General features: G+C 52.9%; 5 protein-coding genes across 7 annotated transcripts; 2 read left to right on the top strand and 3 right to left on the bottom strand.

Annotated features, from left to right (window-relative positions):
• The first annotated feature begins 1291 nt into the window (after positions 1-1291).
• Positions 1292-2293, top strand: LOC118686997 (mas-related G-protein coupled receptor member A-like). The gene is given in 4 exon segments (XM_036383637.1): positions 1292-1472; positions 1475-1753; positions 1756-1991; positions 1994-2293. Coding segments are annotated over 4 exon segments (996 nt in total).
• A 2312-nt stretch (positions 2294-4605) lies between these two features.
• LOC118687050 (proto-oncogene Mas-like) lies at positions 4606-23257 on the bottom strand. Of its 3 annotated transcripts, none has more exons than XM_054515245.1 (2): positions 23054-23149; positions 4606-5936 (listed from the first exon to the last, which is right to left on the bottom strand). In XM_054515245.1, the coding sequence occupies exon 2, from the start codon at positions 5823-5825 to the stop codon at positions 4905-4907; it is 921 nt and encodes a 306-aa protein (XP_054371220.1). In that variant the 5' UTR covers positions 5826-5936; positions 23054-23149; the 3' UTR covers positions 4606-4904. The 3 variants fall into 3 exon arrangements, with proteins under 3 accessions (XP_054371220.1, XP_036240755.1, XP_036239618.1); XM_036384862.2 differs by lacking the exon at positions 23054-23149 and adding an exon at positions 6706-6851; XM_036383725.1 differs by lacking the exon at positions 4606-5936 and adding an exon at positions 20259-22279 and having other exon boundaries at positions 23054-23257.
• LOC118687516 (mas-related G-protein coupled receptor member A1-like) lies at positions 9048-10377 on the bottom strand. The gene has a single exon (XM_036384525.2). The coding sequence runs from the start codon at positions 10360-10362 to the stop codon at positions 9382-9384; it is 981 nt and encodes a 326-aa protein (XP_036240418.1). The 5' UTR covers positions 10363-10377; the 3' UTR covers positions 9048-9381.
• Positions 13476-16504, bottom strand: LOC118686996 (mas-related G-protein coupled receptor member A8-like). Its single transcript, XM_036383636.2, has 2 exons — positions 16353-16504; positions 13476-15009 (listed from the first exon to the last, which is right to left on the bottom strand). The coding sequence occupies exon 2, from the start codon at positions 14897-14899 to the stop codon at positions 13922-13924; it is 978 nt and encodes a 325-aa protein (XP_036239529.1). The 5' UTR covers positions 14900-15009; positions 16353-16504; the 3' UTR covers positions 13476-13921.
• LOC118686995 (mas-related G-protein coupled receptor member X1-like) lies at positions 22259-26627 on the top strand. The gene is given in 4 exon segments (XM_036383635.1): positions 22259-22308; positions 25855-26087; positions 26090-26325; positions 26328-26627. Coding segments are annotated over 4 exon segments (819 nt in total).
• The last annotated feature ends 261 nt before the right edge of the window (positions 26628-26888 follow it).

Genomic DNA, 26888 nt, shown 5'->3' with positions numbered 1-26888 from the left:
TTTCAGACTCCCAATGGAGTGTAGAGGATGACTCAGATGAAACCTGCAACTTTCTAAGGATTAAAGCCAAGAGGGCAGCATGGATTTGCCTCTTCTCAGAAGAAATGCCATTGCTGAAATCCCAAATCATCCCTCTGCTGTGTGCCAGTGCTCCAGCTCACACACAGAATTTATTATTGCATGAATCTTCTTGGAAACTGAATGGTGAAGGTCCGGTGCCACTTAAATTGTGGTATACAAGTGGGGAAACCACATTTGAAACAGAAATGAAAGTTTAACAGCACATTTGTAGTTCAGGGTCATAAGGATCCACGTCAGGGGATGACAGGGGGCAAGTTCATGCAGTTCAAAAGACAAGATTTTGGGGTTGGGGTTGCTATAAAATCGAATAGAAGCTGAGATGGAGACAAAGCACTTTGGGCACAGGTGTGGTTGCTGGGGCTCTCTGCTGTTGCTCATTTCCCGGGCAGAGTGAAGAGCAGCTGAGGAGCAGAGGCCTGAGGCCGTGGCAGCTCTGAGGCAGCTGCCTGTGTGTGAGAGCCCTGGGGAACACGAGGCAGCACGGAGAGCAGGGGCTGTGGCAGGAGCTGGGACAGAGCCCGCGCCGGGCGCCGCTCGGGCTCACCCCGCGGGCCGCGCTCCCCTTTCCCAAGGGACCATTCCAGGGAAGCTCCTGCAGATCCCGGCCCAGGGACAGCAGCTGGAGGCTGGGAGCTGAGGGCAGTGCGCTGCGGGGAAGTTCTCCAGGCTGCCAGAGGAAACAAGGTCAGACTCTTCTCTTCCACCTTAATCAGGGCCCCCTCATTGGGTGGAACCTGGTGATTGATTTTGGGGGCAGAACTGAGGTCTGTAGGGAAGTGAAAGCTATAAACAGTGTGGGAAAAGGGAGGGAATATTGAAACGAGTGTCCTGCTGAAGGAATCCATCAGCTCAGTGACATCAACTGACACCAGAGAGTCCAGCTCAGATCCATCCCAAATCCATTTGCTCTCTGATATCTCCATGGGCAATTCCTTCCTTCTCCACTTGTTTTCCTCCTCCAGCTGTGTCCTGTCCACAGCCAGGAAGGAGGTATCTCCCTGGCTTTTGTGCCAGGCACCCCAGACCAGGCTCCCACATCCTACTTGCCTTCTGTCCTGTCCCTCAGCCCTGCCTGTGCTGCTCCACATGGAAGCTGTGGCTGGGAAAAGATGGGAAAAGCCACGTTTGGGGGACAGCAGCGTTGCCCTGGTGTCTCTGTGTTTCACCCCTCCAGCTGTGTGAGGGCAGGAGAAGCAGCAGAGGTGTCACCATGAGCACTTTGTCCCCTGCCATGGAGGGAGCCAGCCCTGCCTGCTGGAGCCACCCTGGTGGGAAGGCATCCAAGGGGAGCTGGAATGAGGAGAGCCACGACAACTGGAGCCAGTGTGACCACAGGCAGTGGAGCAAAGTGCCTGTCCCACTGCTGCTGCTGCTGCTGTGCCTGTGTGGAATGGTGGGAATGGGGCTGTGCTCTGGCTCCTCAGCTTCTGCATCCACAGGAACCCCATCACCCCTTATGTGCTCAGCCTGGCCATGGCTGGCTTCACCTTCCTGCTCTCCATCATCATCCCCCTGGGGCTATTTTCTGTCCCAGAGAGCTTCTGCCACCAGCTGGGCTCGTGGGGTGTGACAGCTGGGCTGAAGGTGCCCATCCTCTTGGCTTTCACTGCCGCTGTCTCCTGTCTGACAGCCCTCAGTGCTGTGACAGCTCTGTTTGTCCTCGCGTGTCCTGCTGGCCCTGCCACTGCTCGCAGTGCTTCCCCATGCTCCTGTGTGCCCTGCTCTGGCTGCTCTCCTTCCTGCTCACTACCCCCCTCCATTGCTGCTCCTTGGTGCCCATGGCCTTGGTCCTGAGCTGCCTCTTCTCAGTGCTCAGCCTGACCTGTTCTGCTCTGGCCCTGATGGCCAGGCTCCTGTGCTGCCCATGGAAACAGCTCCCAGGGAAGCTCTGTGCCCTGCTCCTGCTGCTCCTGTCATGCCCTTCCCCTTCTTCACTGCTGATTTTGGGCACTGGCTCTTGCTGAGGGCGTTTGACTTCTCTGTCTTTGCCCCCAGCAGCTCTCTCCTGCTCACCTGTGCCAAGAGCTCTGCCCTCCCTCTGATTCACTTCCTGGCTGGGAGCTGTGCAAAGGAATTCACCTCCTCTGGTAGTGTTGCCTTCCAGAGGGCTTTTGAGGCTTTTGTGCCAGAGCCAGGGCACAGGGACAACACAGTGGAGTCATCATCAAGTGGAATCATCATGAAAGATACTCAGCATAAAATAAAACCATAAAATATCCAAAATTTAAAGGGACCTACAAGGTTGATGGAGTTGAGCTGTGGCCCTGCACAGGACATCCCAAGAATCCCAGCCTGTGCCTGAGAGCATTGTCCAAATGCTCCTTGAGCTCTGCCAGGCTGGTGCTGTGTGCAGCAGGGGCACTCCTGCCTGGGGTGGTAGTGAGTGACACGAGGAATCCTCATGGAATGGTTTGGGTTGTGTCCTGCTTTAGGGAAAATTTGGGAGGAAGGCTCTGAATGGGCTCCCTCTAGTAAACAAATTCAAGCAGCCCCCCCAACTTATTCGGGATAAGATTTCATCAAAGAAAAGTGGAAAAAACCTCTTTATTTATCAAGCAAAGTGTGCACAAGCATAAAAAATTGAAAACAATATTAGACAATAAAATCCCTTGGTGTTCTGCAGAGGTGGCAAATTCAGCAAGTCCTTGTTGTGGAGTGTAGTTTGGCTCACTCAGTCTCTTATCAGTCCCCCTGGTGCTGGAAAATGCCGCGTCCCAGGCCCCGGTGGGCCACAGGTGTGAGCTCCCAGTGCTCTTCTGGGTTTTCAGTCCAGAGCAGGTTGAACAGTTCCAAGCAAAAGGAAAACACAGTCCAGGGAACTTTTCAGCCTCAGCTAGTTAAAAAATACCAAAAGCAAAGGAGAGCTGTCTGTTGCATGTCTGTGCTGCAGACAGCACGGTCTGGGAGCAGGAATGGGGAGGAGTGAGCGCAGCTTCTGAAAACAAACTGCTGCATCTGCTCTCCCCCTCTTTGCTCAAGAACCAGTCTGAAATGGGCAAAACCTATTTCTGGGCTAAACAGATGAATGGGGACACAATTCAGCTCATAAAGTCACCTCAGGACAGGTTGGAAGGAACAGGAGAGATCATCTCATTCCATCTCTCCTTCTTCCATGGGCAGGGACAACCAGGAAAGCTTTTGCTTTGAAGTCTTGCTCTTTTGAAAGGAAGCTCAGGTAGGGAGTGGCCTGGCTGACACTGGAGACAAGGAAGGTGCTGGGAAGCAGAAAAAGTGCATGGAAGTATAATGGTCCTTCTGCACTTGCCTTGGGAGAAACACCCTGGCTGAGTTGTTCTTCCCTGGACAAGGGATTCCACCATGGAAAGTTTTGTCTTTCCAATGGACAGGAAATGGGAGTCAGGGAGAGAAAAACCCTCTCAGATGTCAAAGTCTCTTTTGTTAATTATTAACAACTCTGTTAATAAATGCTCCTTAGCTGTTTAACCTCAAGTGTGTCTCCAAAGCCTGACTCCACACATGGTTTTCACTCTCATTTCCCTTTCCAGAAGCAGTGTCACGTTGGTTTCCCCTGGATTTAAGGCAGTGGGAAAAGGAGGGACAACTTCCCCCTGAGCAAGAGCTGTGGCTGCTGCCCAAGTCTCTCCCAGGAGGAATCAGGAGCTCTTGGCAGTGCCAACATCATCCCAGCCATTGCAGGCACGTGCCTTAGGAAGGGCTCAGGTATGAGACAGGTGGCTGCCCTGCTCCCAGAGCAGCCAGAGGCTTTAGAATGGGATAAAAGAAGGAAATGAGCCATTTTGGACAATGTTCACCAGGGTCAGACTCTGCAATGAAGCCCGGTTGTTGTTTATTCAATAAATTCGGAGGGAACTACCAAAGTGGAAAGAAACAAAAACCATGAATCCAAATCTGATTGAGGGGTGGTTCCAGAATGACAAAGATCAGGGCAGGCTGGACTGTGGCTGAAGCTGCTGTGCAGCTCCTCCTGAGGGTGGCCAGGCTCAGGCTGGAGGTGCTCAAGGGCTTCCCTGGACACTGATGCTGGGGAGCCAGAGGATGGATGGCCCCATTCTGCAGAAGAGCAGCACAACCCCCTAATTTCTGTGCAATTAAATGCCCCAAGCATCTGGTGATGGGAATTTCCATATTCCATGTACTTTCTCGACACAGGCACAGGAGTTCAATGGAGTTCCCTATCGACCCTGCACTTTACTCAGAAGGATTCAATTCTGGAATTGAAGAATGTGACAAATTCCCATGGAAAGGATAAGGGAATGTTGCTGTCCCTCCACAGCTCTGCAGCCCTACCTGGTGTCCCTTCCCATCAGCTGGGAATGCACGGCTGGCTTTGCGGCACAGAAGGGGAAGGATGCTCCCTGTGATCCCAACTCCTCTCCTGCCATCCAGAGGCACCAGCTCTGCAGGGATTTGGGAAATCACTGGCATCCCGTGCTGGGTGTGTCCCCAGGGATGAAGGTGTCCCATTCTTTGCAGGCAAGAGCTCCCTGAAAACACCATGGAACTCATCTGCTGAGGCAAAGGAGAGGGAGTTCATTCCCTGGGGCCGAGGCCATGAGGGTGATTCCATGGGGAATGGAGCTGGGGGACAGCACTGAGCCCAGCTGCACTGCTTGGAGCCATGTGGATCCAGGAGGGAGGAGGAAAGCCATGCTGCAATGTGCTCCCTGCAGAGCATCCCACAAAAATCACCCAAGGCAATTCCTGTGCTCCCTTTTCCTGCAGGAATACAGCACCATGGGGAGGGTGATCCTGTGGATATTGATTAACCAAGAGGCTCAAGGACTGCCCCTCAGCCACTTTCCTGGGATCCTTCAGCAGAACAGTGGAAGGGATCAGCAGGCTCAGACCACTGTGTACATGGCAGGATCATTTCTGGGGGCTGTTTTTTCTTTTGGCTCCTCAAACACCCTCTGAAGTGAGAGTTGGAGGGACCCCATGGAGCAGGGCCTCCTGCACCTCCCCACCAAGAAGTAGATGAAGGGTTTGATGCTGCTGTGGATGCAGGCGAGCAGGAAAACAATCTGGGAGGGCACAACGGTGTAACCGAGCTGATGCAGGAAATACCAGATGGCGACGAGGAAAATGAAGAGCACAATGATGAAGATAACGATGTCGCGCCCCTTGAGTTGCTGCTGCTGGGAGCCCCACTTGGCCTTAATGAAATCGACTGTGCTGGAAATGAGCACGGGTACAGCCAAGAGGAGCAGGATGATGGTGTTCATGGAGATGAGAGCTGCCCTGCAGTGCTCCTGCTGGTGTGATGGGCACAGGAATGTCACCGTGGGAATGAGAGTGAAGAGACCAAAGACGGCCCAGTATTGGACACAGACCACCACCCACAACAGGCGCTCAGGAGGCTCCCAGCGGAAGCAGAGCTTGCAGAGCTTGTCCACATACAACACATTGCTGCCGGCTATCAGCCAGAACAGCCCCCAGTACAGGGACACCACTGAGAGCTGGAAGAGGAAACTCAGGTACAGCATGGGCAGGATAGGAGAGCAGGACACGTCCTCCACCAGGATGAGGAGGGCGTAAGGGACCACAGTGAGGAGGAAGAGGAAGTCAATTACAGCCAGCTTAAAGATGCGATAGTTACGGCTTATCAGGTTGAGGAGGCCGATGACAGCCCCGTTCCCAGCCAGCCCACAGAGGCCGATGAGCAGAGTCACACTGTGTATGGCCATGGTGGTGGCATCTGTCTCACAGAGACGATCTCCTTCAGTGGGTGAGGCAGGAGATGGGGACACGGTGGTCACCTCCATGGATGGACGCTGGGCAGGCAGTGGGATGTGGCCCCTGGTTGTGGTCAGAGTGGATGGGCAGTCAGTGCTTGGAGAATCCAGGGATGGACCATGCAGCTCCTCAGCAGCTGCCTGCAGTGGGAAGGATTCAGTGGGGAGGAGTGAGATGTGCAGGGGAGGAGGGTGGTGGAAATGGTGGGGTGGGAGGGTTGGGCTGGTGTGCAGGGGATTGATAAATAAGAGAGAATAAATATTTTCAACACTCCTGAAGTTGCTCAAAGATTAGTGGCCCCTAAGTGGCCGAAAAGATTAAAGGACGTAAAGATGTGCACCTAGGGTGATAAATGTGGCTGGAGCCAGTGCAGAAACAGATAAGGAGGCCTGAAGTATTTTTGAGGCAAGTTCCATTACAAGAAGCAAGAGCACATGGCCAAAGGAAAAGTTCAAGGTAAGGTCACGTTTAATATCAGAGTGAATACGACCACCAGAGACCCCTCTCAATGAACCTCCAGAAGCATCAAAGGACTCCAAGCAAGAAATGGATGCATAGAAATGAGTTCTAGGAAAATGGTGTTTATGTACTAGATGAAAAAGACTTTTAAATGTCTATGTGTGGTTATAATGGATAAAACCCCTGCTGTAAAGTTTCGTTACACACAGATCAAAGAGAGATCCTTCTGTTTGTGCTGTGCAGGTAAAGAATTCCTGCTTCCAAATGCTTCCCATTGTTTGTTCCCATTATTTCAGCCGATTTTAAAGGCGAGATACAGACGGGATGCACAGGGCAGGGGAGGGGGGAGCTGGGGAGGGCCCTGGGGTCAGCGGGAGAGGGTGTCAGGAACAGAGCAGCTGCTGCAGGAGAGGAAGGTGGGGTAGGGAGGAAGGCAAACATTCCACTGACCTGTTCCCTGTGGGGCAGCAGCAGGCAAAGGGCTCTGTGCAGATCAGCGGCGCTTCCTGGTACCTCTTGCTCCTTTGGGATCCATGTGCTAAAGCGGCTCCTGGCAGGTCAGGGACATGAAGGAGAAAGTGCCCAGGTCACCAGGAGCTCCCCATTCCCATCCTGCTGGCTCTTTCTGTGCCCTATCTCACAGATGTATCCCAAAGACTTGTGGGGTCACGGGGGAGTAAGAAATTGCAACTTTGGTTGCATTAGAGCATTAGAGTTTCACTTCTATTGGTTGGGTTGGGTTGGGTTTTTTTTTTTTTTTTTTTTTTGCTATAAAGGTAGTGAGTTTTGTCAAAACTCCACTGGAAGAATGGAATGGGTTGTCTTTTCCACCTGATTTGAAACTCTCCTTCCCTGGACCATGTCCCATTCTCTGACTGCCTTTCCTCTCCTGACAGGTTTCTACTATTTCTTATTTCTCTTCCATGAGGGGTCATGCTCCCTCCAGCAGCAGAGGGATGCTGGTGGTGCTGGTGGCACCAGAATGGTGCCAGCACTGCCAATGCTGGTAGAGCATCAGGCTGCTTCTCAGAAAAAACTCTCTTGCTGGTAAGAGGTCTGGGATCATTGCCAAAACCTGCCCTGGGCCCAAGGAAACAGGGCTGAGGCAAGAATTCCCATTTTTTCATTCAAATGCAGGCTCACACTGTGCAAGGGAAGAACAGCAAAGAGTTGCTTTGTGTTGATTTGGCACAGCCTGGTTTTTTGGTATCAGGGGAGAGCCACAGAAAGGGGCTCCTGTTAGAAGCTGCTGGAAGCTTCCAGCATGTCTGACAGAGCCAGTTTCTGATGGCTCTGAAGATGGACATGCTGCTGGCTCAATTAGAGAGGTTGGTGATGCCTCTGTGATGACATTTTCAAGAAGAAAATCAAAGCAGCACACACACGGTTTTTACCAGGGTTGGCGAGGCACTGCTGCTGGGGCCATCCCGCTGTGGCCACTGCCATCTTGGTGTGGCCTGTGGCAAGCCTTGCCTTCCTGGCCGCCCCTAGCCAGCCGTGCTGTGGGCAGAAGGGCAGGGGCGGCAGTGGCAGCTACTCCTTCTCAGCACCCCACATAAAGAGATGTGCTAAATTGAGCCAGCACCCGCGGCGGCCGCTGCTGCCTGCATGGTGGTGGAGGGATGATGTGGGCGGTGGTGAAAACATGGCGAGCGATTTCCCAATGCGAATCCTGGACAAGACCAACCTCTCGGCACTGTGGAATATTGGAAGAATCTTGGAACTGAGAGAAGTTGTTGGCAATGGTACCTAATGGCAGCAGTTTTCATCTAGTCAGAGAAGAGAGGGAGGTGAGGACATGTGAAGGAAAACAACATGGCGGCACCAAGGTGAAGGCTCCCTGATGCCTTCTCTTCTCCATACTCAGAGACCCCCAGAACATTCCCAGCTCAGAGACCTCAGAGAAGCCACAGGGAGAGGGCTGATGTCCCATGGAGCCCATGGTGACAAACACAGATGTCACCCTGCTCCTGGAAGGGGGTGGCTGTGCTGAGGAGAATGGACTCCTTCTCCCCTTGGCGCTGCACCATCCCAGCCTGCTGAGGCAGGCCAAAGCCAGCGCAGAGGAAGAATTTGTGAAGGCACAAAACCACCAGCAAGGAGATCAGTAAAAAAAAGGTTTAATATTAAGCAAAACAATGTGCTACCCCTATTTGTGTGTTTGTGTGTATTCAAGGGATTATTACAAAAGGACAGCGTGGGTAAGGATTAAAAGGAAAATGGCTTAAAAGCTTTAGAGCATTCCAACTTAACAGCACTTCAGTTACACCTTAAACTGAGCCATTTAACAGAGCAATATCACTTAGCAGCATTTAACCTTATTTATGCCTGATCCTTGCTTCCAGGCCTGCCCCAGTCAGATGTCTCAGGCACTAAGAGAGCTGAGAGAGCAGCATTTCTGGCGCATTTGCCAGAGCAGATGCAGATGTGTGTGCACACAGCCAGCCAGGCAGGCAGAGTCAGTGCAAGGTCCCTGTGAGCAATTGCCCTGGCAGGCAGTGAAATGCTCCCTGCGGATCCCTTTGCATCTCCTCCCTGTGCCAAGGGCTGGGCCTGGAGCCCTGGGGAGCTGGGCCCAGGAGCCGTGGGCGTTCGGGGATCAGCCGAGGGCAGCAGACGGGACAGATCCCAGCTGGGAGAGGCCCCAGTGCCAGGGAGCTCCTGCTCAGTGCTGCTGGGCCCAGGAGAGCTCCAAGGGTCTCCTTTGGGGCCGCTGCTCCCAGGGCCCCAAGGGATGGGCGTCACTCCCAGCAATGCTTCACCCTGTCCACGCTTGGGGCCAGCAGCTTCCTGTGACAGTGGCAGAGCAGGGATGCTGTGGCATCCAGGGCAGTCCAGTAATTTCCAAGGCTGTTGATAAAAGCCCAGGAGGCCGTTGGACAGCAGCAGCTCCCGGGAGCAGAGGGTGTTTCTGATCAGCGCCACAGGAGCTGAGCCCAGGGGCTGCTCCTCCAGGCTGAGACCTCACAAGCACGGATCAGAGCCCAGAGCGGCCTGGAAAGGGGCTGGGGATGCACCAGCACAGGCAGGGTGATCCTGTGGGTATTTATTGATCAGGAGACTCAAGGAATCTCTCAGCCACTGTACCGGGGTCCTAGAGTAGTGCAGTGGAAGGGAAAAACAGGCTCAGACCCCCGTGTTCACAACAGAATCATCTCCACAGGCAGTGTTTTCTTTTGGCTCCTCAAACACCCTGTGGATCGCCTTCCTTAGGGACTGCATGGAGGAGTGCTTCCTGCAGCTCTCCATGGAGCAGTGTCTCCAGCAGCTCCCCATGGAGCAGTCTCTCTTCCAGCTCCCCACCAAGAAACAGATGAAGGGTTTGATGCTGCTATTGATGCAGGCAAGTAGGAAAACTGCCTGGGAGGACACAACCGTGTAACCGAGCTGCTGCAGGAAATTCCAGAGACTGAAGGGCAGACTGAAGAGTGCAACGAGGAAGATAACAATGTCGAGCCTCTTGTGTTGCTGCTGCTGCTGGGAGCCAGGCTTGAGACGAATGAAGAGGATTGTGCTGGAAATGACCATGGGCACAGCAAATAGGAAGAGGTTGAGGGCGTACATGGATGTGAGAGCCACCTGGCATTGCTCCTGCTCGTGTGACTGGCACTGGGAAGTCACCGTGGGATTGACAGCGATGAAAATGAAGAGGAGGACCCAGAACAGTGCAGTCATCAACACCCACAACAAGTGCTCAGACAGTTGGAAACCACAGACTACCAGGCAGAGGACAGACCTGCACCTCTGAATGCTGATGAACATTAGCCGGTACAGCCCTATAATGTAGGTGAACAGTGACAGCTGGAAGAGCAAGCTTAAATACATCAGGGACATTATAGCAGAGCAGGACACTACCTCCACAAGGAAGAGCAGGGTGGAGGGCAACATGAAGATGAGGAAGAGGAAGTCGATGATGGCCTGTTTGGAGATGAAGTGGGTGATGGCATTAACGTGCAGGAACCAGAGAACAACTCCATTCCCAGCCAGCCCACAGAGGCCAACAAACAGCGTCACAAAGTCTATGGCCATGTTGGTGACATTGATCTCACACGGAGCAGGCGTGTCAGTTGGTGAGGTGAAAAGAGGGGACACGGTGCTCACCTCCATGGATGGACGCTGGGCAGGCAGTGAGATGTGGCCCCTGGTTGTGGTCAGAGTGGATGGGCAGTCAGTGCTTGGAGAATCCAGGGATGGACCATGTGGCTTCTCAGCAGCTGCCTGCAGTGGGAAGGATTCAGTGGGGAGGAGTGAGATGTGCAGGGGAGGAGGGTGGTGGAAATGGTGGGGTGGGAGGGTTGGGCTGGTGTGCAGGGGATTGATAAATAAGAGAGAATAAATATTTTCAACACTCCTGAAGTTGCTCAAAGATTAGTGGCCCCTAAGTGGCCGAAAAGATTAAAGGACGTAAAGATGTGCACCTAGGGTGATAAATGTGGCTGGAGCCAGTGCAGAAACAGATAAGGAGGCCTGAAGTATTTTTGAGGCAAGTTCCATTACAAGAAGCAAGAGCACATGGCCAAAGGAAAAGTTCAAGGTAAGGTCACGTTTAATATCAGAGTGAATACGACCACCAGAGACCCCTCTCAATGAACCTCCAGAAGCATCAAAGGACTCCAAGCAAGAAATGGATGCATAGAAATGAGTTCTAGGAAAATGGTGTTTATGTACTAGATGAAAAAGACTTTTAAATGTCTATGTGTGGTTATAATGGATAAAACCCCTGCTGTAAAGTTTCGTTACACACAGATCAAAGAGAGATCCTTCTGTTTGTGCTGTGCAGGTAAAGAATTCCTGCTTCCAAATGCTTCCCATTGTTTGTTCCCATTATTTCAGCCGATTTTAAAGGCGAGATACAGACGGGATGCACAGGGCAGGGGAGGGGGGAGCTGGGGAGGGCCCTGGGGTCAGCGGGAGAGGGTGTCAGGAACAGAGCAGCTGCTGCAGGAGAGGAAGGTGGGGTAGGGAGGAAGGCAAACATTCCACTGACCTGTTCCCTGTGGGGCAGCAGCAGGCAAAGGGCTCTGTGCAGATCAGCGGCGCTTCCTGGTACCTCTTGCTCCTTTGGGATCCATGTGCTAAAGCGGCTCCTGGCAGGTCAGGGACATGAAGGAGAAAGTGCCCAGGTCACCAGGAGCTCCCCATTCCCATCCTGCTGGCTCTTTCTGTTCCCTATCTCACAGATGTATCCCAAAGACTTGTGGGGTCACGGGGGAGTAAGAAATTGCAACTTTGGTTGCATTAGAGCATTAGAGTTTCACTTCTATTGGTTGGGTTGGGTTGGGTTTTTTTTTTTGTTTTTTTTTTTTTGCTATAAAGGTAGTGAGTTTTGTCAAAACTCCACTGGAAGAATGGAATGGGTTGTCTTTTCCACCTGATTTGAAACTCTCCTTCCCTGGACCATGTCCCATTCTCTGACTGCCTTTCCTCTCCTGACAGGTTTCTACTATTTCTTATTTCTCTTCCATGAGGGGTCATGCTCCCTCCAGCAGCAGAGGGATGCTGGTGGTGCTGGTGGCACCAGAATGGTGCCAGCACTGCCAATGCTGGTAGAGCATCAGGCTGCTTCTCAGAAAAAACTCTCTTGCTGGTAAGAGGTCTGGGATCATTGCCAAAACCTGCCCTGGGCCCAAGGAAACAGGGCTGAGGCAAGAATTCCCATTTTTTCATTCAAATGCAGGCTCACACTGTGCAAGGGAAGAACAGCAAAGAGTTGCTTTGTGTTGATTTGGCACAGCCTGGTTTTTTGGTATCAGGGGAGAGCCACAGAAAGGGGCTCCTGTTAGAAGCTGCTGGAAGCTTCCAGCATGTTTGACAGAGCCAGTTTCTGATGGCTCTGAAGATGGACATGCTGCTGGCTCAATTAGAGAGGTTGGTGATGCCTCTGTGATGACATTTTCAAGAAGAAAATCAAAGCAGTACACACACGGTTTTTACCAGGGATGGTGAGGCACTGCTGCTGGGGCCATCCTGCCGTGGCCGCTGCCATCTTGGTGTGGCCTGTGGCAAGCCTTGCCTGCCTGGCCGCCCCTAGCCAGCCGTGCTGTGGGCAGAAGGACAGGGGCGGCAGTGGCAGCTACTCCTTCTCAGCACCCCACATAAAGAGATGTGCTAAATTGAGCCAGCACCCGCGGCGGCCGCTGCTGCCTGCATGGTGGTGGAGGGATGATGTGGGCGGTGGTGAAAACATGGCGAGCGATTTCCCAATGCGAATCCTGGACAAGACCAACCTCTCGGCACTGTGGAATATTGGAAGAATCTTGGAACTGAGAGAAGTTGTTGACAATGGTACCTAATGGCAGCAGTTTTCATCTAGTCAGAGAAGAGAGGGAGGTGAGGACATGTGAGGGAAAACAACATGGCGGCACCAAGGTGAAGGCTCCCTGATGCCTTCTCTTCTCCAGGCTCAGAGACCCCCAGAACACTCCCAGCTCAGAGACCTCAGAGAAGCCTCAGGGAGGGGGCTGATGTCCCATGGAGCCCATGGTGACAAACACAGATGTCACCCTGCTCCTGGAAGGGGGTGGCTGTGCTGAGGAGAATGGACTCCTTCTCCCCTTGGGGCTGCACCATCCCAGCCTGCTGAGGCAGGCCAAAGCCAGCGCAGAGGAAGAATTTGTGAAGGCACAAAACCACCAGCAAGGAGATCAGTAAAAAAAAGGTTTAATATTAAGCAAAACAATGTGCTACCCCTATTTGTGTGTTTGTGTGTATTCAAGGGATTATTACAAAAGGACAGCGTGGGTAAGGATTAAAAGGAAAATGGCTTAAAAGCTTTAGAGCATTCCAACTTAAGAGCACTTCAGTTACACCTTAAACTGAGCCATTTAACAGAGCAATATCACTTAGCAGCATTTAACCTTATTTATGCCTGATCCTTGCTTCCAGGCCTGCCCCAGTCAGATGTCTCAGGCACTAAGAGAGCTGAGAGAGCAGCATTTCTGGCACATTTGCCAGAGCAGATGCAGACGTGTGTGCACACAGCCAGGCAGGCAGGCAGAGTCAGTGCAAGGTCCCTGTGAGCAATTGCCCTGGCAGGCAGTGAAATGCTCCCTGCGGATCCCTTTGCATCTCCTCCCTGTGCCAAGGGCTGGGCCTGGAGCCCTGGGGAGCTGGGCCCAGGAGCCGTGGGCATTCGGGGATCAGCCGAGGGCAGCAGACGGGAGAGATCCCAGCTGGGAGAGGCCCCGGTGCCAGGGAGCTCCTGCTCAGTGCTGCTGGGCCCAGGAGAGCTCCAAGGGTCTCCTTTGGGGCCGCTGCTCCCAGGGCCCCAAGGGATGGGCGTCACTCCCAGCAATGCTTCACCCTGTCCACGCTTGGGGCCGGCAGCTTCCTGTGACAGTGGCAGAGCAGGGATGCTGTGGCATCCAGGGCAGTCCAGTAATTTCCAAGGCTGTTGATAAAAGCCCAGGAGGCTGTTGGACAGCAGCAGCTCCCGGGAGCAGAGGGTGTTTCTGATCAGCGCCACAGGAGCTGAGCCCAGGGGCTGCTCCTCCAGGCTGAGACCTCACAAGCACGGATCAGAGCCCAGAGCGGCCTGGAAAGGGGCTGGGGATGCACCAGCACAGGCAGGGTGATCCTGTGGGTATTTATTGATCAGGAGACTCAAGGAATCTCTCAGCCACTGTCCCAGGGTCCTTCAGCAGTGCAGTAGAAGGGATCAACAGGCTCAGAGCAGTGTGTCCATGGTGGGATCATTTCCAGAGGCAGTGTTTTCTTTTGGGTCCTCAAACACCCTGTGGATCGCCTCCCTTAGGGACTGCATGGAGGAGTGCTTCCTGCAGCTCTCCATGGAGCAGTGTCTCCAGCAGCTCCCCATGGAGCAGTCTCTCTTCCAGCTCCCCACCAAGAAGTAGATGAAGGGTTTGATGCTGCTGGTGATGCAGGTGAGGAAGAAAACCACCTGGGAGGGTACAGCCATGTAACCGAGCTGCTGCAGGAGAAACCAGAGACTGAGGGGCAGACTGAGGAGGGCAATGAGGACGATAACAATGTCGAGCCTCTTGGGTGGCTGCTGCTGGGAGCCAGTCTTGAGATGAATGAAGAGGATTGTGCTGGAGATGACCATGGGTGCAGCAAATAGGAAGAGGTTGAGGGCGTACATGGAGGTGAGGGCCACCTGGCATTGCTCCTGCTCGAGTGACTGGCACTGGGAAGTCACCGTGGGATTGACAGTGGTCACAACAAACAGGAGGACCCAGAACAGGGTAGTCATCATCATCAACACCAGGCGCTCAGCAAGTTGGCAACCACAGAAAAACAGGCAGAGGATGGACCTGCACCTCTGAATGCTGATGAACATCAGCCGGTAGAGCCCCATGGTGTAGGTGAACAGCGACAGATAGAAAAGAAAGCTCAAATATATCAGGGGCATTATAGCAGAGCAGGACATTTCCTCCACAAGGAAGAACAGGGTGGAGGTAACCATGAAGATGAGGAAAAGGAAGTCGGTAATGGCCTGGTTGAAGATGAAGTCGGTGTTGGGATTAACGTGCAGGAGCCAGAGGAAAACCCCATTCCCAGCCAGCCCACAGAGGCCGATGAGCAGGGTCACAAAGTGCACGGCCACACTGGAGACATTGATCTCACACAGAGCAGGTGTGTCAGTTGGTGAGGTGAAAAGAGGGGACCTGGTGCTCACCTCCATGGATGGACACTGGGCAGGCAGTGGGATGTGGCCCCTGGCTGTGGTCAGAGTGGATGGGCAGTCAGTGCTGGGAGAATCCAGGGATGGACCATGTGGCTCCTCAGCAGCTCCTGCAGTGGGAAGGATTCAGTGGGGAGGAGTGAGATGTGCAGGGGAGGAGGGTGGTGGAAATTGTGGGTGGGAGAGGGAGGAGGAAGGGTTGGGCTGGTTAGCAAGAGGCTGATAAATAACATAGAGAATAAACAGTTTCAGTTCTTCTGAAGTTGTTCCAAAGTAAAGTGGCCAATATTTTAAAGGATGTGTTATAGATGGATAATGAGATGACTGGCTCTCACAGTTAAAGGATGAATACTGTGTGAATATTAAGAGGAGCTTGATTGATATATAATTATGTTATTGTAGTCTGTTGTTTAGATGTCCCCTGTTCTCCCCATAGTCCCCTTCTCTCCCCTCTGTACTGTTTCCATCAGAGAGCCTGAGTCATCTAGGACAGGCAGAAAGAAGGGGTGTACAAAAGCTTGTTGCTGGGGGGAAGAGGTGCAGCATGAGAACACCTGACCCTCGAGTCAAGTTGCAAGAAAGCAGGCTCCAGCAATAAACACAAAGAAGGGCTGAGTGACAGACTTTGGGAGGGGCCAGGTTTAGCTGATGCAACCCCCAGGGTATCAGAGGTGAAGCATCCATCTTGAAGATCAGCCAGACACGTGGTAGGCAGCCATGAGGGAAGCTCCCAGGCCTGCTTCTCCTTATTTAGTCCTTTTGTTGTATTTTTTGTTAAGGTTTAATGAACTTTTCAAAATCAAAAAAAAGTGGGTGGTTGTTTCTCACAGGATGTGAAGGCTGGCACACAGGCTGACAAACATGGCAAGAACCAGTGCAGAAACAGATGAGGAAGCCTGCAGTGGTTTTGGGGTAAATTCTGGAACAAGAAGCAGCAGTGCATGGCCAGAGGAAAAGTTCAAGGCAAGGGCACCTTTAATAGGGCAGCATTCATAGGAAAATGACCATTGCCTGGTGGTCATATTCATATTCATTGAATATGACCACCAGAGAAACCCCTCTGAATAAAACTCCAGGATCATAAAAGGACTTCCAGGGGGAGGTGGATGAGTTCTAGGAAAATGGTGTTTATGCATTAGATAAAAAAAATTCTAAATGCCTACATGTGGTTCTAATGGATTAATAACCTGTTGTAAAGTCTGACCATACACACAATACAAGGAGAGATCCCTCTGTGTCCTGTGCAGGTCAAGAATTCCTGCTTCCTCATGCTCTGCATTGTGTTAGAAAGTTTGTTCTGGCCCATTTCGGTGTTAGGACACAGACGGGATGCACAGGAGGAGAGAGAGGAGCTGGGGAGGGCCCTGGGGTCAGCGGGAGAGGGTGGCAGGAACAGAGCAGCTGCTGCAGGAGAGGAAGGTGGGGTAGGGAGGAAGGCAAACATTCCACTGACCTGTTCCCTGTGGGGCAGCAGCAGGCAAAGGGCTCTGTGCAGATCAGCGGCGCTTCCTGGTACCTCTTGCTCCTTTGGGATCCATGTCCTAAAGCGGCTCCTGGCAGGTCAGGGACATGAAGGAGAAAGTGCCCAGCTCACCAGGAGCTCCCCACTCCCATCCTGCTGGCTCCTCTCTGTTCCCTGTCTTCGTGTTGCTCCCCAAGGCTCAGTGGAGTCATGAGGGGAGTGGGGGAATTGAAAATTGCAACTTTACCTACTTCGAAATTCAGTTTCTCTGAGTTATTTATGTTGGGTGTGGGGTTTTTTTTGTTTTTTTTTTTTTTTTCCTACAGCGGAAGTAGCTCTTGTCAGAAGCTCTAAAATGAACATTTTTGTGATTGCCTCCTCTTTCTCTGCTGATGAGAAACACTCCTTCCCTGCAGAGTGTCCCATTCTCCAACTGCCTTCCCTCTCTAGATGGGTTTCAACCATTCCTCATTACTCTTCCCTGAGGTGTCATGGTCTCTGCAGCAGCAGTGGGATGCCGTTGGTGCTGGTGGCACTGGAATGCTGGCAGTGCAGGCAGTGTGGGTGAGGCAGCTGGGTGCTTCTCAGAAACAGCTCCTGTTCCGGGAAGGGCTCTGAGATCATTGCAAAAACACGCTCTGGTCCTGAGGAAGCACAGTTGAGCTGCTTCCTCCTCCTATCCTGATCCCATCCTCATCCCTGCTCCCCATTCTGATCCCTATCTCCATCTCCACCCCGCTCTCCATCCCCACCCCATCCTATCACATCCCACAGCTTTCCCAGACAGAGCCGTTCCCCATTCTGAGCGTGGCCTGTCAGGCTCTGCTCTCCTCCAGTGGGGAGATTTGGGATTGCCGGCATCCAGACCCCCTCCAACCTGCTCCAAGCCTCTCCTGACCCCTCCAAAACCACCTACAACACCCCAGACCATCCCCAGGGCCCCCTTTTCACCCCCAACAGCCCTGATCCTGCCCTGATCCCTTTGGGACCCGCGGCAGTGTCCCTGCTTGTTGCAGTGTGATGCCATTTCCTGTTTCACCTTTCCCAACCCCCCAGGTGTGCCAAGCTCTCCTTTCCCCTCCCCCTTTGCCCTCCTGCTGAGAGCTGTCCATCAATCTTAGCATTCCAGCAGGGTTGTGGTGTGCTTGGCAGAAGTTCAAGAGATGCCCCTCAGGTCTGGGCTCATTGGCCTGTCCCAGTGTCTGTATCCCTTGAGCCTTCCCCTCCTCCCTGGTGACGCTGGTGCCTCAACTGTCCCTTCCCCTCCCCCTGTCCCCAGGGCTTAAAAGGAGACGGGACCATGCGGTCTGGATTCTGTTGGGAGCTGTTACAAGATTCAGAGGTCTGTCATCCTGGAATAAAACTCTGGATTATAACTCTACGGCAGAATCCTCTCCTTTTTCTCTTCACCGTCCCCTGAACCTTTTCCACCAGATGTAAACTGAGTTCCTACTATGCCTGGATTTGTTCTGAGTGCCCAGCTGCAGCACCCAGCCAGCCAAAGGTGTCCTTGGGTGAAATACCGCAGCTGATGCCTTTGGCCCAGCAGCGAGGGTCAGACAGGGCCAGGCAGGTCCCACCCGGTAATATTGGGATTAATATTCCATACCTGCTCCTCCTGGCCAGAGGGTTATAGGGCCCAGGAGGGAGGAGGAAAGCTCAGTTCCAATGAGCTCCTCAGGATCACACAGGATGGTAAGCGTGGCTGTAGTCTGTGCAGAAACAGATTTGGAGGCCTGCAGTGGTTTTGGGGCAAGTTCTATAACAGGAGGCAAGAGCACATGGCCAAAGGAAAAGTTCAAGGCAAGGTCACCTTTAATATCTCAGCACTCAGTGAATACAAACACCAGGGACCCGTCTGAATGAACGTCCAGGGCCAGGAGAGGACTTGGAGAAGGAGGTGGATCCATGGAAATGACTCCAAGGAAAGTGATGGTTATGTATTAGATAAGAAACAAACTTTAATAACTCTGTGTGCTTATGATGGATAAAACCCCGGATGTAAAGTCTCAACCCTAACAGAAATATGGACAGATCCATCTGCGTGTCCTTTGGAGGCAAAGAATTCCTGCTTCCTAATGCTTCCCATTGGGTTTGAAAGTTTATTCTGGCTGATTTTGGTATCACACCCAGTTCCCATCTCCACTCCCCTTCCCATGCCATGCCATGCCATGCCATGCCATGCCATGCCATGCCATGCCATGCCATGCCATGCCATCCCGATGTGTTCCCAGTCCCTGGCCACTCCCTGGCTGCAGGTGTGGCCTGTTGGGCTCTGCTGCTGTCCAGTGGGAGATTTGGGATTGGTGGCACCCAGAGCCCTCCTGCCCCCTCCAGCCCCTGTGTGCCTGAAGCCTTGGGCTGGCTCCCTAGAACAGAGGCCAGACCAGGTGAAGAGAATAAAAGGAGGCATTGATGAAAGGCCTTCACAAGGTGCACCCTGGGCACTCCAAGGCTCCGAGAGGGGCTGCACCCAAAATGGACAAATGGTCATGAGTTTTTCAGACAGATAGAAGTGTGGTCCATTTACAAATCAGGGATTAATGCTCCAATTACAGCTTGAGGTAATGAAGTCATTTAGCCCCAGTTTGCCCTCCCCCAATTCACTTTTGTCTGTACTTTTCCAGGCTGATGGCAGTGTCCTTGAATTTCAGGCCTAGAGGGATTGTTTTGTCTGACCAAAATGTGCAGACAGTTAACTAACACTTCCATGGAGTTTAGAGTTATGCCCTAATGCCGTACAGGGTATGAAAAATAGAAATGCTAAAATCCTAAGGCCTCATGCCCCCCTCTGACATCCTCTAGAAATTCCCCCCAGGCTGCCTTCCCCTCCAGACATCCCCGCTCCTCTCCTGCCCCACTCAGGACCCCCAGGAGTGTTTCTGCTCCTTCTGGCAATTCCATGCTTCTCCAGCCCATTGAAGAGCAGTGGAGCCATCCCTGTAGTGCCTCTTGTTTGTGTCCAAAGGAGGCTGGGGGGCTGGACACCAGGGATGGAGCTGGGGAGGGGCATCTCCAAGAGAAACACGGCCCCAAAGCCTTCCAGGGCAGCCTGGGGTGAGCAGGCGGTGGGGAGGGACTGGAGCCTCAGGCACGGGGCTGGGAGGGATGGGAAGGACGGGAGGTGGGTGGGCTGCATGGGGAGTGGGATGGGAGGGTGGTGTGGGAGGGCTGGGACATGATGGAGCTGCTGGAAAGATGTGGTGGGAAGGTGTGGGGTGTGGTGGGGCTGGAGAGAAGGTGTGGGGTGTGGTGGGGCTGGAGAGAAGGTGTGGGGTGTGGTGGGGCTGGAGAGAAGGTGTGGGGTGTGGTGAGGCTGGAGAGAAGGTGTGCGGTGTGGTGGGGCTGGAGAGAAGGTGTGCGGTGTGGTGAGGCTGGAGAGAAGGTGTGGGGTGTGGTGGGGCTGGAGAGAAGGTGTGCGGTGTGGTGGGGCTGGTGACCTCAGGGAAGCCACAGGGAGGGGGGTGATGCCCCGTGGAGCCCATGGTGACAAGCACAGGTGTCACCCTGCTCCTGGAAGGGGGTGGCTGTGCTGAGGAGCACGGCCTCCTCCTCTCCTTGCTGCTGCACCACCTGAGCCTGCTGAGGGAGCAGCTGCAGGCAGTGGAGAGGAAGAATTTCTGAAGGCAGAGACACCTTTGCTCCTGGCTGACAAAAGTGAAAAGTAAAGATCTCTGGGGAGATCTCTGCTGTGACAGTGACAGAGCACTTGGGGTGGGGAATGCTGAGCCCCTGGGCCATCGTGTCCGTGCCAGCCCAGCTCTGGGGATCATGGTTGCTCCAGGCAGCACAAGCCATGGCTGTGTCCCCGCAGACACCAAGACATTTTAAGTCTGACAGCAAAAGCGTGTTAGACTAGTAACAATTTTAAGTCAAAATTGTGAACATATTGGAAATATATTTGCCATCGACAGGTTCAAAGAAACAACACTTTTCAGGCATTTTTATGCATTATAATATCCAAGATGTTTTACAGATACTCCCAAATATGGTCCCAATATTTACATCATAGTATAGTTGTTTTGTTTCTTTTATATACTAACAAAATATGCCATCAATATTAGTTAAATGGATAACCTGGGTTTTTTTCCAGTAAAAAATAGTTTATTAAATTTGATGTACAAGCCTAGGAAATGGCTCTCTTATTTCCATTGCAATTTATGTCTTGTAATTTTTTAATTACGTCTTTTGGTATGTATAGGCCTCTGAAATCCTAAAACTCCCAAGATATCATTCTTATTCTATGACATCCAATTATTTCTAGTTATATGATAACCATTCAATGTACTTTATTGATTTTTGTTCTCCCTCTATTGAGTGAGTTCTCTATGGTGTATGCGCTGATAAAGTTTTCTACTGACACTCAACCAACACAGATTTAAATCAAAACCAGCTAAAATCCACAGTCAAATATGCCTTGACTCATTAAACATAGTTCATTACAGAAATTTCTAAACAATCACAGAATTCCTGGCTAACTACCTCTCTGTCCCCTCCCTCCAGCCACATTCCAGGCTGGCAGCAGCAGCCAGAGGAAGCCAGGAAGTTCTGGCAGAGGGGGCAAAGGCAGCTCAGGGTTCATGGTGCTGTTTATTGGTATCAGAGGTCAGTGGGATGCAGGAACCAGGTGCCAGGGGGAATTTTGGGGTGACAGCCGTGTTGGGAAGGATTCTTTTGGGGGTAAAGTGCTCTAGGACCTGTGAGGGAGAAGCAAATCCATGCTCCAATGTGCTCTGTGCAGAGCATGCCTCCCACATGGCCCCTGTCACTGCCTCTGCTCCCTTTCCCTGCAGGAATAAGGGTGGGAGGGTGATCCTAAGTCCCTGCCCCATGGTCCTGCATGGGGGCACTTGAAGGGTTCAAGAGGCTCAGGTCCCCGTGTCCCTGGTGGCATCATTACTGGGGACAGTGCTCCCTTCTGGCTCCTCAAAGACCCTCTGGAGGCACTCCCTGAGGGACCCCATGGAGCAGTTCCTCCAGCACTTTGTTACTGAGATGTAGATGAAGGGGTGGATGCTGCTGTGCATGCAGGCAAACAGGAGAACAAGCCGGGGGGACACAGTGGTGTAGCCGAGCTGCTGCAGGAAATTCCAGAGACTGAGGGGGAGAGTGAGGAGCACCGCGAGGAAGACAATGATGTCAAGGCTCTTGGGTGGCTGCTGCTGGGAGCTAGCCTTGAAGTGAATGAAGAGGATTGTGCTGGGAATGACCACGGATGGAGCAAAGACGAGGAAGTTGAGGATGTACAGGGAGATGAGAGCCGCCTGGCAGAGCTTGTGTTCCTGTGACTGGCACAGGGAATTCACCGCAGAAATGGCAGCGATGACAGTGATGGAAAAGGCCCAGAGCATGGCACTGACCCCCACCCATGAGAGGTACTGGGGAAGGTGGCAGAAGAGTGGGCAGAGCATGGACCTGCACCTCTCGATGCTGATGGCCGTCAGCCGGTACAGCCCTACGCTGTGGAACATCCGGAAGAGGAGGAAAAGGAAGCGTATGGATGCTGGGGGCATGATGGAGGAGCAGGAGAAATCCTCCACCAGGAAGAGCAGAGTGAAGGGGACCATGAAGATGAGGAAGATGAAGTTGATGATGGCCAGGTCAAGGATGTAGGCAGTGATGGGTTTCATGGTGTCCCTGTGGATGCGGAACCCAAGGACCCAGAGCACAGCCCCGTTCCCAGCCAGCCCACAGAGGCTGATGAGCAGGGTCACACTGTGTATGGACACATCGGTGGCCTCAGTCTCACACAGATGATCTCCTTCAGTGGGTGAGGCAGGAGATGGGGACACGGTGGTCACCTCCATGGATGGACGCTGGGCAGGCAGTGGGATGTGGCCCCTGGCTGTGGTCAGAGTGGATGGGCAGTCAGTGCTTGGAGAATCCAGGGATGGACCATGCGGCTCCTCAGCAGCTGCCTGCAGTGGGAAGGATTCAGTGGGGAGGAGTGAGATGTGCAGGGGAGGAGGGCGGTGGAAATTGTGGGGTGGGAGAGGGAGGTGGGAGGGTTGGGCTGTTTGGCAGGAGGCTGATAAATAACATAGAGAATAAACATTTTTGTTTTTCTGAAGTTGTTCAAAAGTAAAGTGACCAAAACGATAAAAAGAGGAAAATGCTGGCACAGAGGATGGCAAACATGGCAGGAACCAGTGCAGAAGAGATAAGGAGGTTTGCACTGATTTTGTGGCAAGTTGAAGAACAAGAGGCAACAGTGCATGGCCAAAGTTCAAGGCAAGGGCACCTTTAATATGGCAGCATTCATTGAATATGACCACCAGAGAGACCCCTCTGAATAAAACTCCAGGATCATGAAAGGACTTGCAGGAGGAGGTGGATGCATGGAAATGAGTTCTAGGAAAATGATGTTTGTGTATTAGAAAATAAAAACTTTTTAATGCGTATATCTAGTTCTAATGGATTAATATCCTGTTGTAAAGCCTCACCATACACACAATACAAGGAGAGATCCCTCTGTGTCCTGTGCAGGTCAAGAATTCCTGCTTCCTCATGCTTTGCATTGTGTTAGAAAGTTTGTTCTGGCCCATTTCAGTGTTAGGACACAGACGGGATGCACAGGAGAAGAGAGAGGAGCTGGGGAGGGCCCTGGGGTCAGCGGGAGAGGGTGGCAGGAACAGAGCAGCTGCTGCAGGAGAGGAAGGTGGAGTAGGGAGGAAGGCAAACATTCCACTGACCTGTTCCCTGGGGGGCAGCAGCAGGCAAAGGGCTCTGTGCAGATCAGCGGCACTTCCTGGTACCTCTTGCTCCTTTGGGATCCATGTGCTAAAGCGGCTCCTGCCGGGTCAGGGACATGAAGGAGAAAGTGCCCAGCTCACCAGGAGCTCCCCATTCCCGTCCTGCTGGCTCCTCTCCGTGCCCTGTCTTGGTGTTGTTTTGCAAGGCATGGCGGGAGAGTCGGAAATTTAATCTTTGGCGACCTCAGAATTTCACTTCCTGTGAGTTTTTTGTCTTGACCATTTTTTGTCTGCCATAGCGGAAGTAGCTCTACATGCAGATTTCTTTGAATGGCTCCTCATTTCCTCCTGATTATAAACTCTTTTCCAAATGGGACATTCTCCAAATGCTTCCCCTCTCTCAGGAGGTTTCTACCATCCCTCATTTATCTACCGTGAGGGGTCACTGTCCCTCCAGCAGCAGAGAGCTGCTGGTGGGGCTGGTGGTGCTGGAATGCTGCTGGCAGTGCTGGAAGTGCTCACAGCACTGTGCAAGCATCTGGGGGCTTCTCAGAAACACCTCCCATTCTGGGAAGAGGTCCGGGATCATTGCCAAAACCTTCCCTGGCCCCAAGAAAGCAAACTGAGCTGAGAATTCCCATTCCTGTCATTGCAATGCAGGCTCACACAGCCCAAGGGAAGGACAGCACTCAGTTGCTTGCAGCCAGGTCAGCAGCACTTAGAGCCCACCCTGATTACTGCCAATCGCCTTGATGATGCAATGAAAATTTTAGAAACCAGGTTTAGGGGTGCTGTGATCCCCTTTCCAGCCCATCATTGGGGCTCATCCTCCTCCTCCTTGCACTTTGGAGCCCTTGTGTTTGTTTTTACCTGACCCCATCCCTCTGGGCAACCTGTGCCAGGGCCTCATCACCCTCACAGGGAAGGATTTCTTCCCAATATCCAATCTGACCCCACCCACTGTCAGTGGGAAGCCATTCCCCCTTGTCCTGTCACTCCATGCCCATGTGCAAAGTCCCTCTCCAACTGTCCTGGAGCCCCATCAGCTCCTGGATGATGAAGTGTTTGCCCTTGAAAGGATTGGGCTGGTGAGGGAATGTGAGATGCCATAGCTGGGGACACAAACACGGTGTCAGCAGGAAGAGAGCTGACAGCTCTGGTCCCAGGGCCAGCAGTTTCCAGGAGGAGCATCCCAGATCCCTGAGGCACGTGTCAGCCTGGGTAGGAATCATCTCACCTCAGCTTTCTAGGAATTCCTTGGAATTCACTGTAGGCTGCTGTCAGACTCCCAATGGAGTGTAGAGGATGACTCAGATGAAACCTGCAACTTTCTAAGGATTAAAGCCAAGAGAGCAGCATGGATTTGCCTCTTCTCAGAAGAAATGCCATTGCTGACATCCTAAATCATCCCTCTGCTGTGTGCCAGTGCTCCAGCTCACACACAGAATTTATGATTGCATGAATCTTCTTGGAAACTCAATGGTGAAGGTCCGGTGCCACTTAAATTGTGGTATACAAGTGGGGAAACCACATTTGAAACAGAAATATAAGTTTAACAGAACATTTATAGTTCAGGGTCATAAGGATCCACGTCAGGGGATGACAGGGGGCAAGTTCATGCAGTTCAAAAGACAAGATTTTGGGGTTGAGGTTGCTATAAAATCGAATAGAAGCTGAGATGGAGCCAAAGCACTTTGGGCACAGGTGTGGTTGCTGGGGCTCTCTGCTGTTGCTCATTTCCCGGGCAGAGTGAAGAGCAGCTGAGGAGCAGAGGCCTGAGGCCGTGGCAGCTCTGAGGCAGCTGCCTGTGTGTGAGAGCCCTGGGGAACACGAGGCAGCACGGAGAGCAGGGGCTGTGGCAGGAGCTGGGACAGAGCCTGCGCCGGGCGCCGCTCGGGCTCACCCCGCGGGCCACGCTCCCCTTTCCCAAGGGACCATTCCAGGGAAGCTCCTGCAGATCCCGGCCCAGGGACAGCAGCTGGAGGCTGGGAGCTGAGGGCAGTGCACTGCGGGGAAGTTCTCCAGGCTGCCAGAGGAAACAAGGTCAGACTCTTCTCTTCCACCTTAATCAGGGCCCCCTCATTGGGTGGAACCTGGTGATTGATTTTGGGGGCAGAACTGAGGTCTGTAGGGAAGTGAAAGCTATAAACAGTGTGGGAAAAGGGAGGGAATATTGAAACGAGTGTCCTGCTGAAGGAATCCATCAGCTCAGTGACATCAACTGACACCGGAGAGTCCAGCTCAGATCCATCCCAAATCCATTTGCTCTCTGATATCTCCATGGGCAATTCCTTCCTTCTCCACTTGTTTTCCTCCTCCAGCTGTGTCCTGTCCACAGCCAGGAAGGAGGTATCTCCCTGGCTTTTGTGCCAGGCACCCCAGACCAGGCTCCCACATCCTACTTGCCTTCTGTCCTGTCCCTCAGCCCTGCCTGTGCTGCTCCACATGGAAGCTGTGGCTGGGAAAAGATGGGAAAAGCCACGTTTGGGGGACAGCAGCATTGCTCTGGTGTCTCTGTGTTTCACCCCTCCAGCTGTGTGAGGGCAGGAGAAGCAGCAGAGGTGTCACCATGAGCACTTTGTCCCCTGCCACGGAGGGAGCCAGCCCTGCCTGCTGGAGCCAGCCTGGTGGGAAGGCATCCAAGGGGAGCTGGAATGAGGAGAGCCACAGCAACTGGAGCCAGTGTGACCACAGGCAGTGGAGCAAAGTGCCTGTCCCACTGCTGCTGCTGCTGCTGCTGTGCCTGTGTGGAATGGTGGGAATGGGGCTGTGCTCTGGCTCCTCAGCTTCTGCATCCACAGGAACCCCATCACCCCTTATGTGCTCAGCCTGGCCATGGCTGGCTTCACCTTCCTGCTCTCCATCATCATCCCCCTGGGGCTATTTCCTGTCCCAGAGAGCTTCTGCCACCAGCTGGGCTCGTGGGGTGTGACAGCTGGGCTGAAGGTGCCCATCCTCTTGGCTTTCACTGCCGCTGTCTCCTGTCTGACAGCCCTCAGTGCTGTGACAGCTCTGTTTGTCCTCGCGTGTCCTGCTGGCCCTGCCACTGCTCGCAGTGCTTCCCCATGCTCCTGTGTGCCCTGCTCTGGCTGCTCTTCTTCCTGCTCACTACCCCCCTCCATTGCTGCTCCTTGGTGCCCATGGCCTTGGTCCTGAACTGCCTCTTCTCAGGGCTCAGCCTGACCTGTTCTGCTCTGGCCCTGATGGCCAGGCTCCTGTGCTGCCCATGGAAACAGCTCCCAGGGAAGCTCTGTGCCCTGCTCCTGCTGCTCCTGTCATGCCCTTCCCCTTCTTCACTGCTGATTCTGGGCACTGGCTCTTGCTGAGGGCGTTTGACTTCTCTGTCTTTGCCCCCAGCAGCTCTCTCCTGCTCACCTGTGCCAAGAGCTCTGCCCTCCCTCTGATTCAATTCCTGGCTGGGAGCTGTGCAAAGGAATTCACCTCCTCTGGTAGTGTTGCCTTCCAGAGGGCTTTTGAGGCTTTTGTGCCAGAGCCAGGGCACAGGGACAACACAGTGGAGTCATCATCAAGTGGAATCATCATGAAAGATACTCAGCATAAAATAAAACCATAAAATATCCAAAATTTAAAGGGACCTACAAGGTTGATGGAGTTGAGCTGTGGCCCTGCACAGGACATCCCAAGAATCCCAGCCTGTGCCTGAGAGCATTGTCCAAATGCTCCTTGAGCTCTGCCAGGCTGGTGCTGTGTGCAGCAGGGGCACTCCTGCCTGGAGTGGTAGTGAGTGACACGAGGAATCCTCATGGAATGCTTTGGGTTGTGTCCTGCTTTAGGGAAAATTTGGGAGGAAGGCTCTGAATGGGCTCCCTCTAGT

The sequence above is a fragment of the Molothrus ater genome, chromosome 6 (genome assembly GCF_012460135.2).
Source record: "Molothrus ater isolate BHLD 08-10-18 breed brown headed cowbird chromosome 6, BPBGC_Mater_1.1, whole genome shotgun sequence".
In the NCBI taxonomy this organism is placed as follows: domain Eukaryota; kingdom Metazoa; phylum Chordata; class Aves; order Passeriformes; family Icteridae; genus Molothrus; species Molothrus ater.
Note: the sequence above shows the minus strand (reverse complement) of the source record. Positions and strands in the feature narration are given on the sequence as shown.

Bases quoted from the DNA above. Each gene is read 5' to 3' on its own strand.
- LOC118687516 (XM_036384525.2), bottom strand. From the start codon at position 10,362: ATGGAGGTGAGCACCGTGTCCCCTCTTTTCACCTCACCAACTGACACG.
- LOC118686996 (XM_036383636.2), bottom strand. From the start codon at position 14,899: ATGGAGGTGAGCACCAGGTCCCCTCTTTTCACCTCACCAACTGACACA.
- LOC118687050 (XM_036383725.1), bottom strand. From the start codon at position 22,168: ATGGAGGTGACCACCGTGTCCCCATCTCCTGCCTCACCCACTGAAGGA.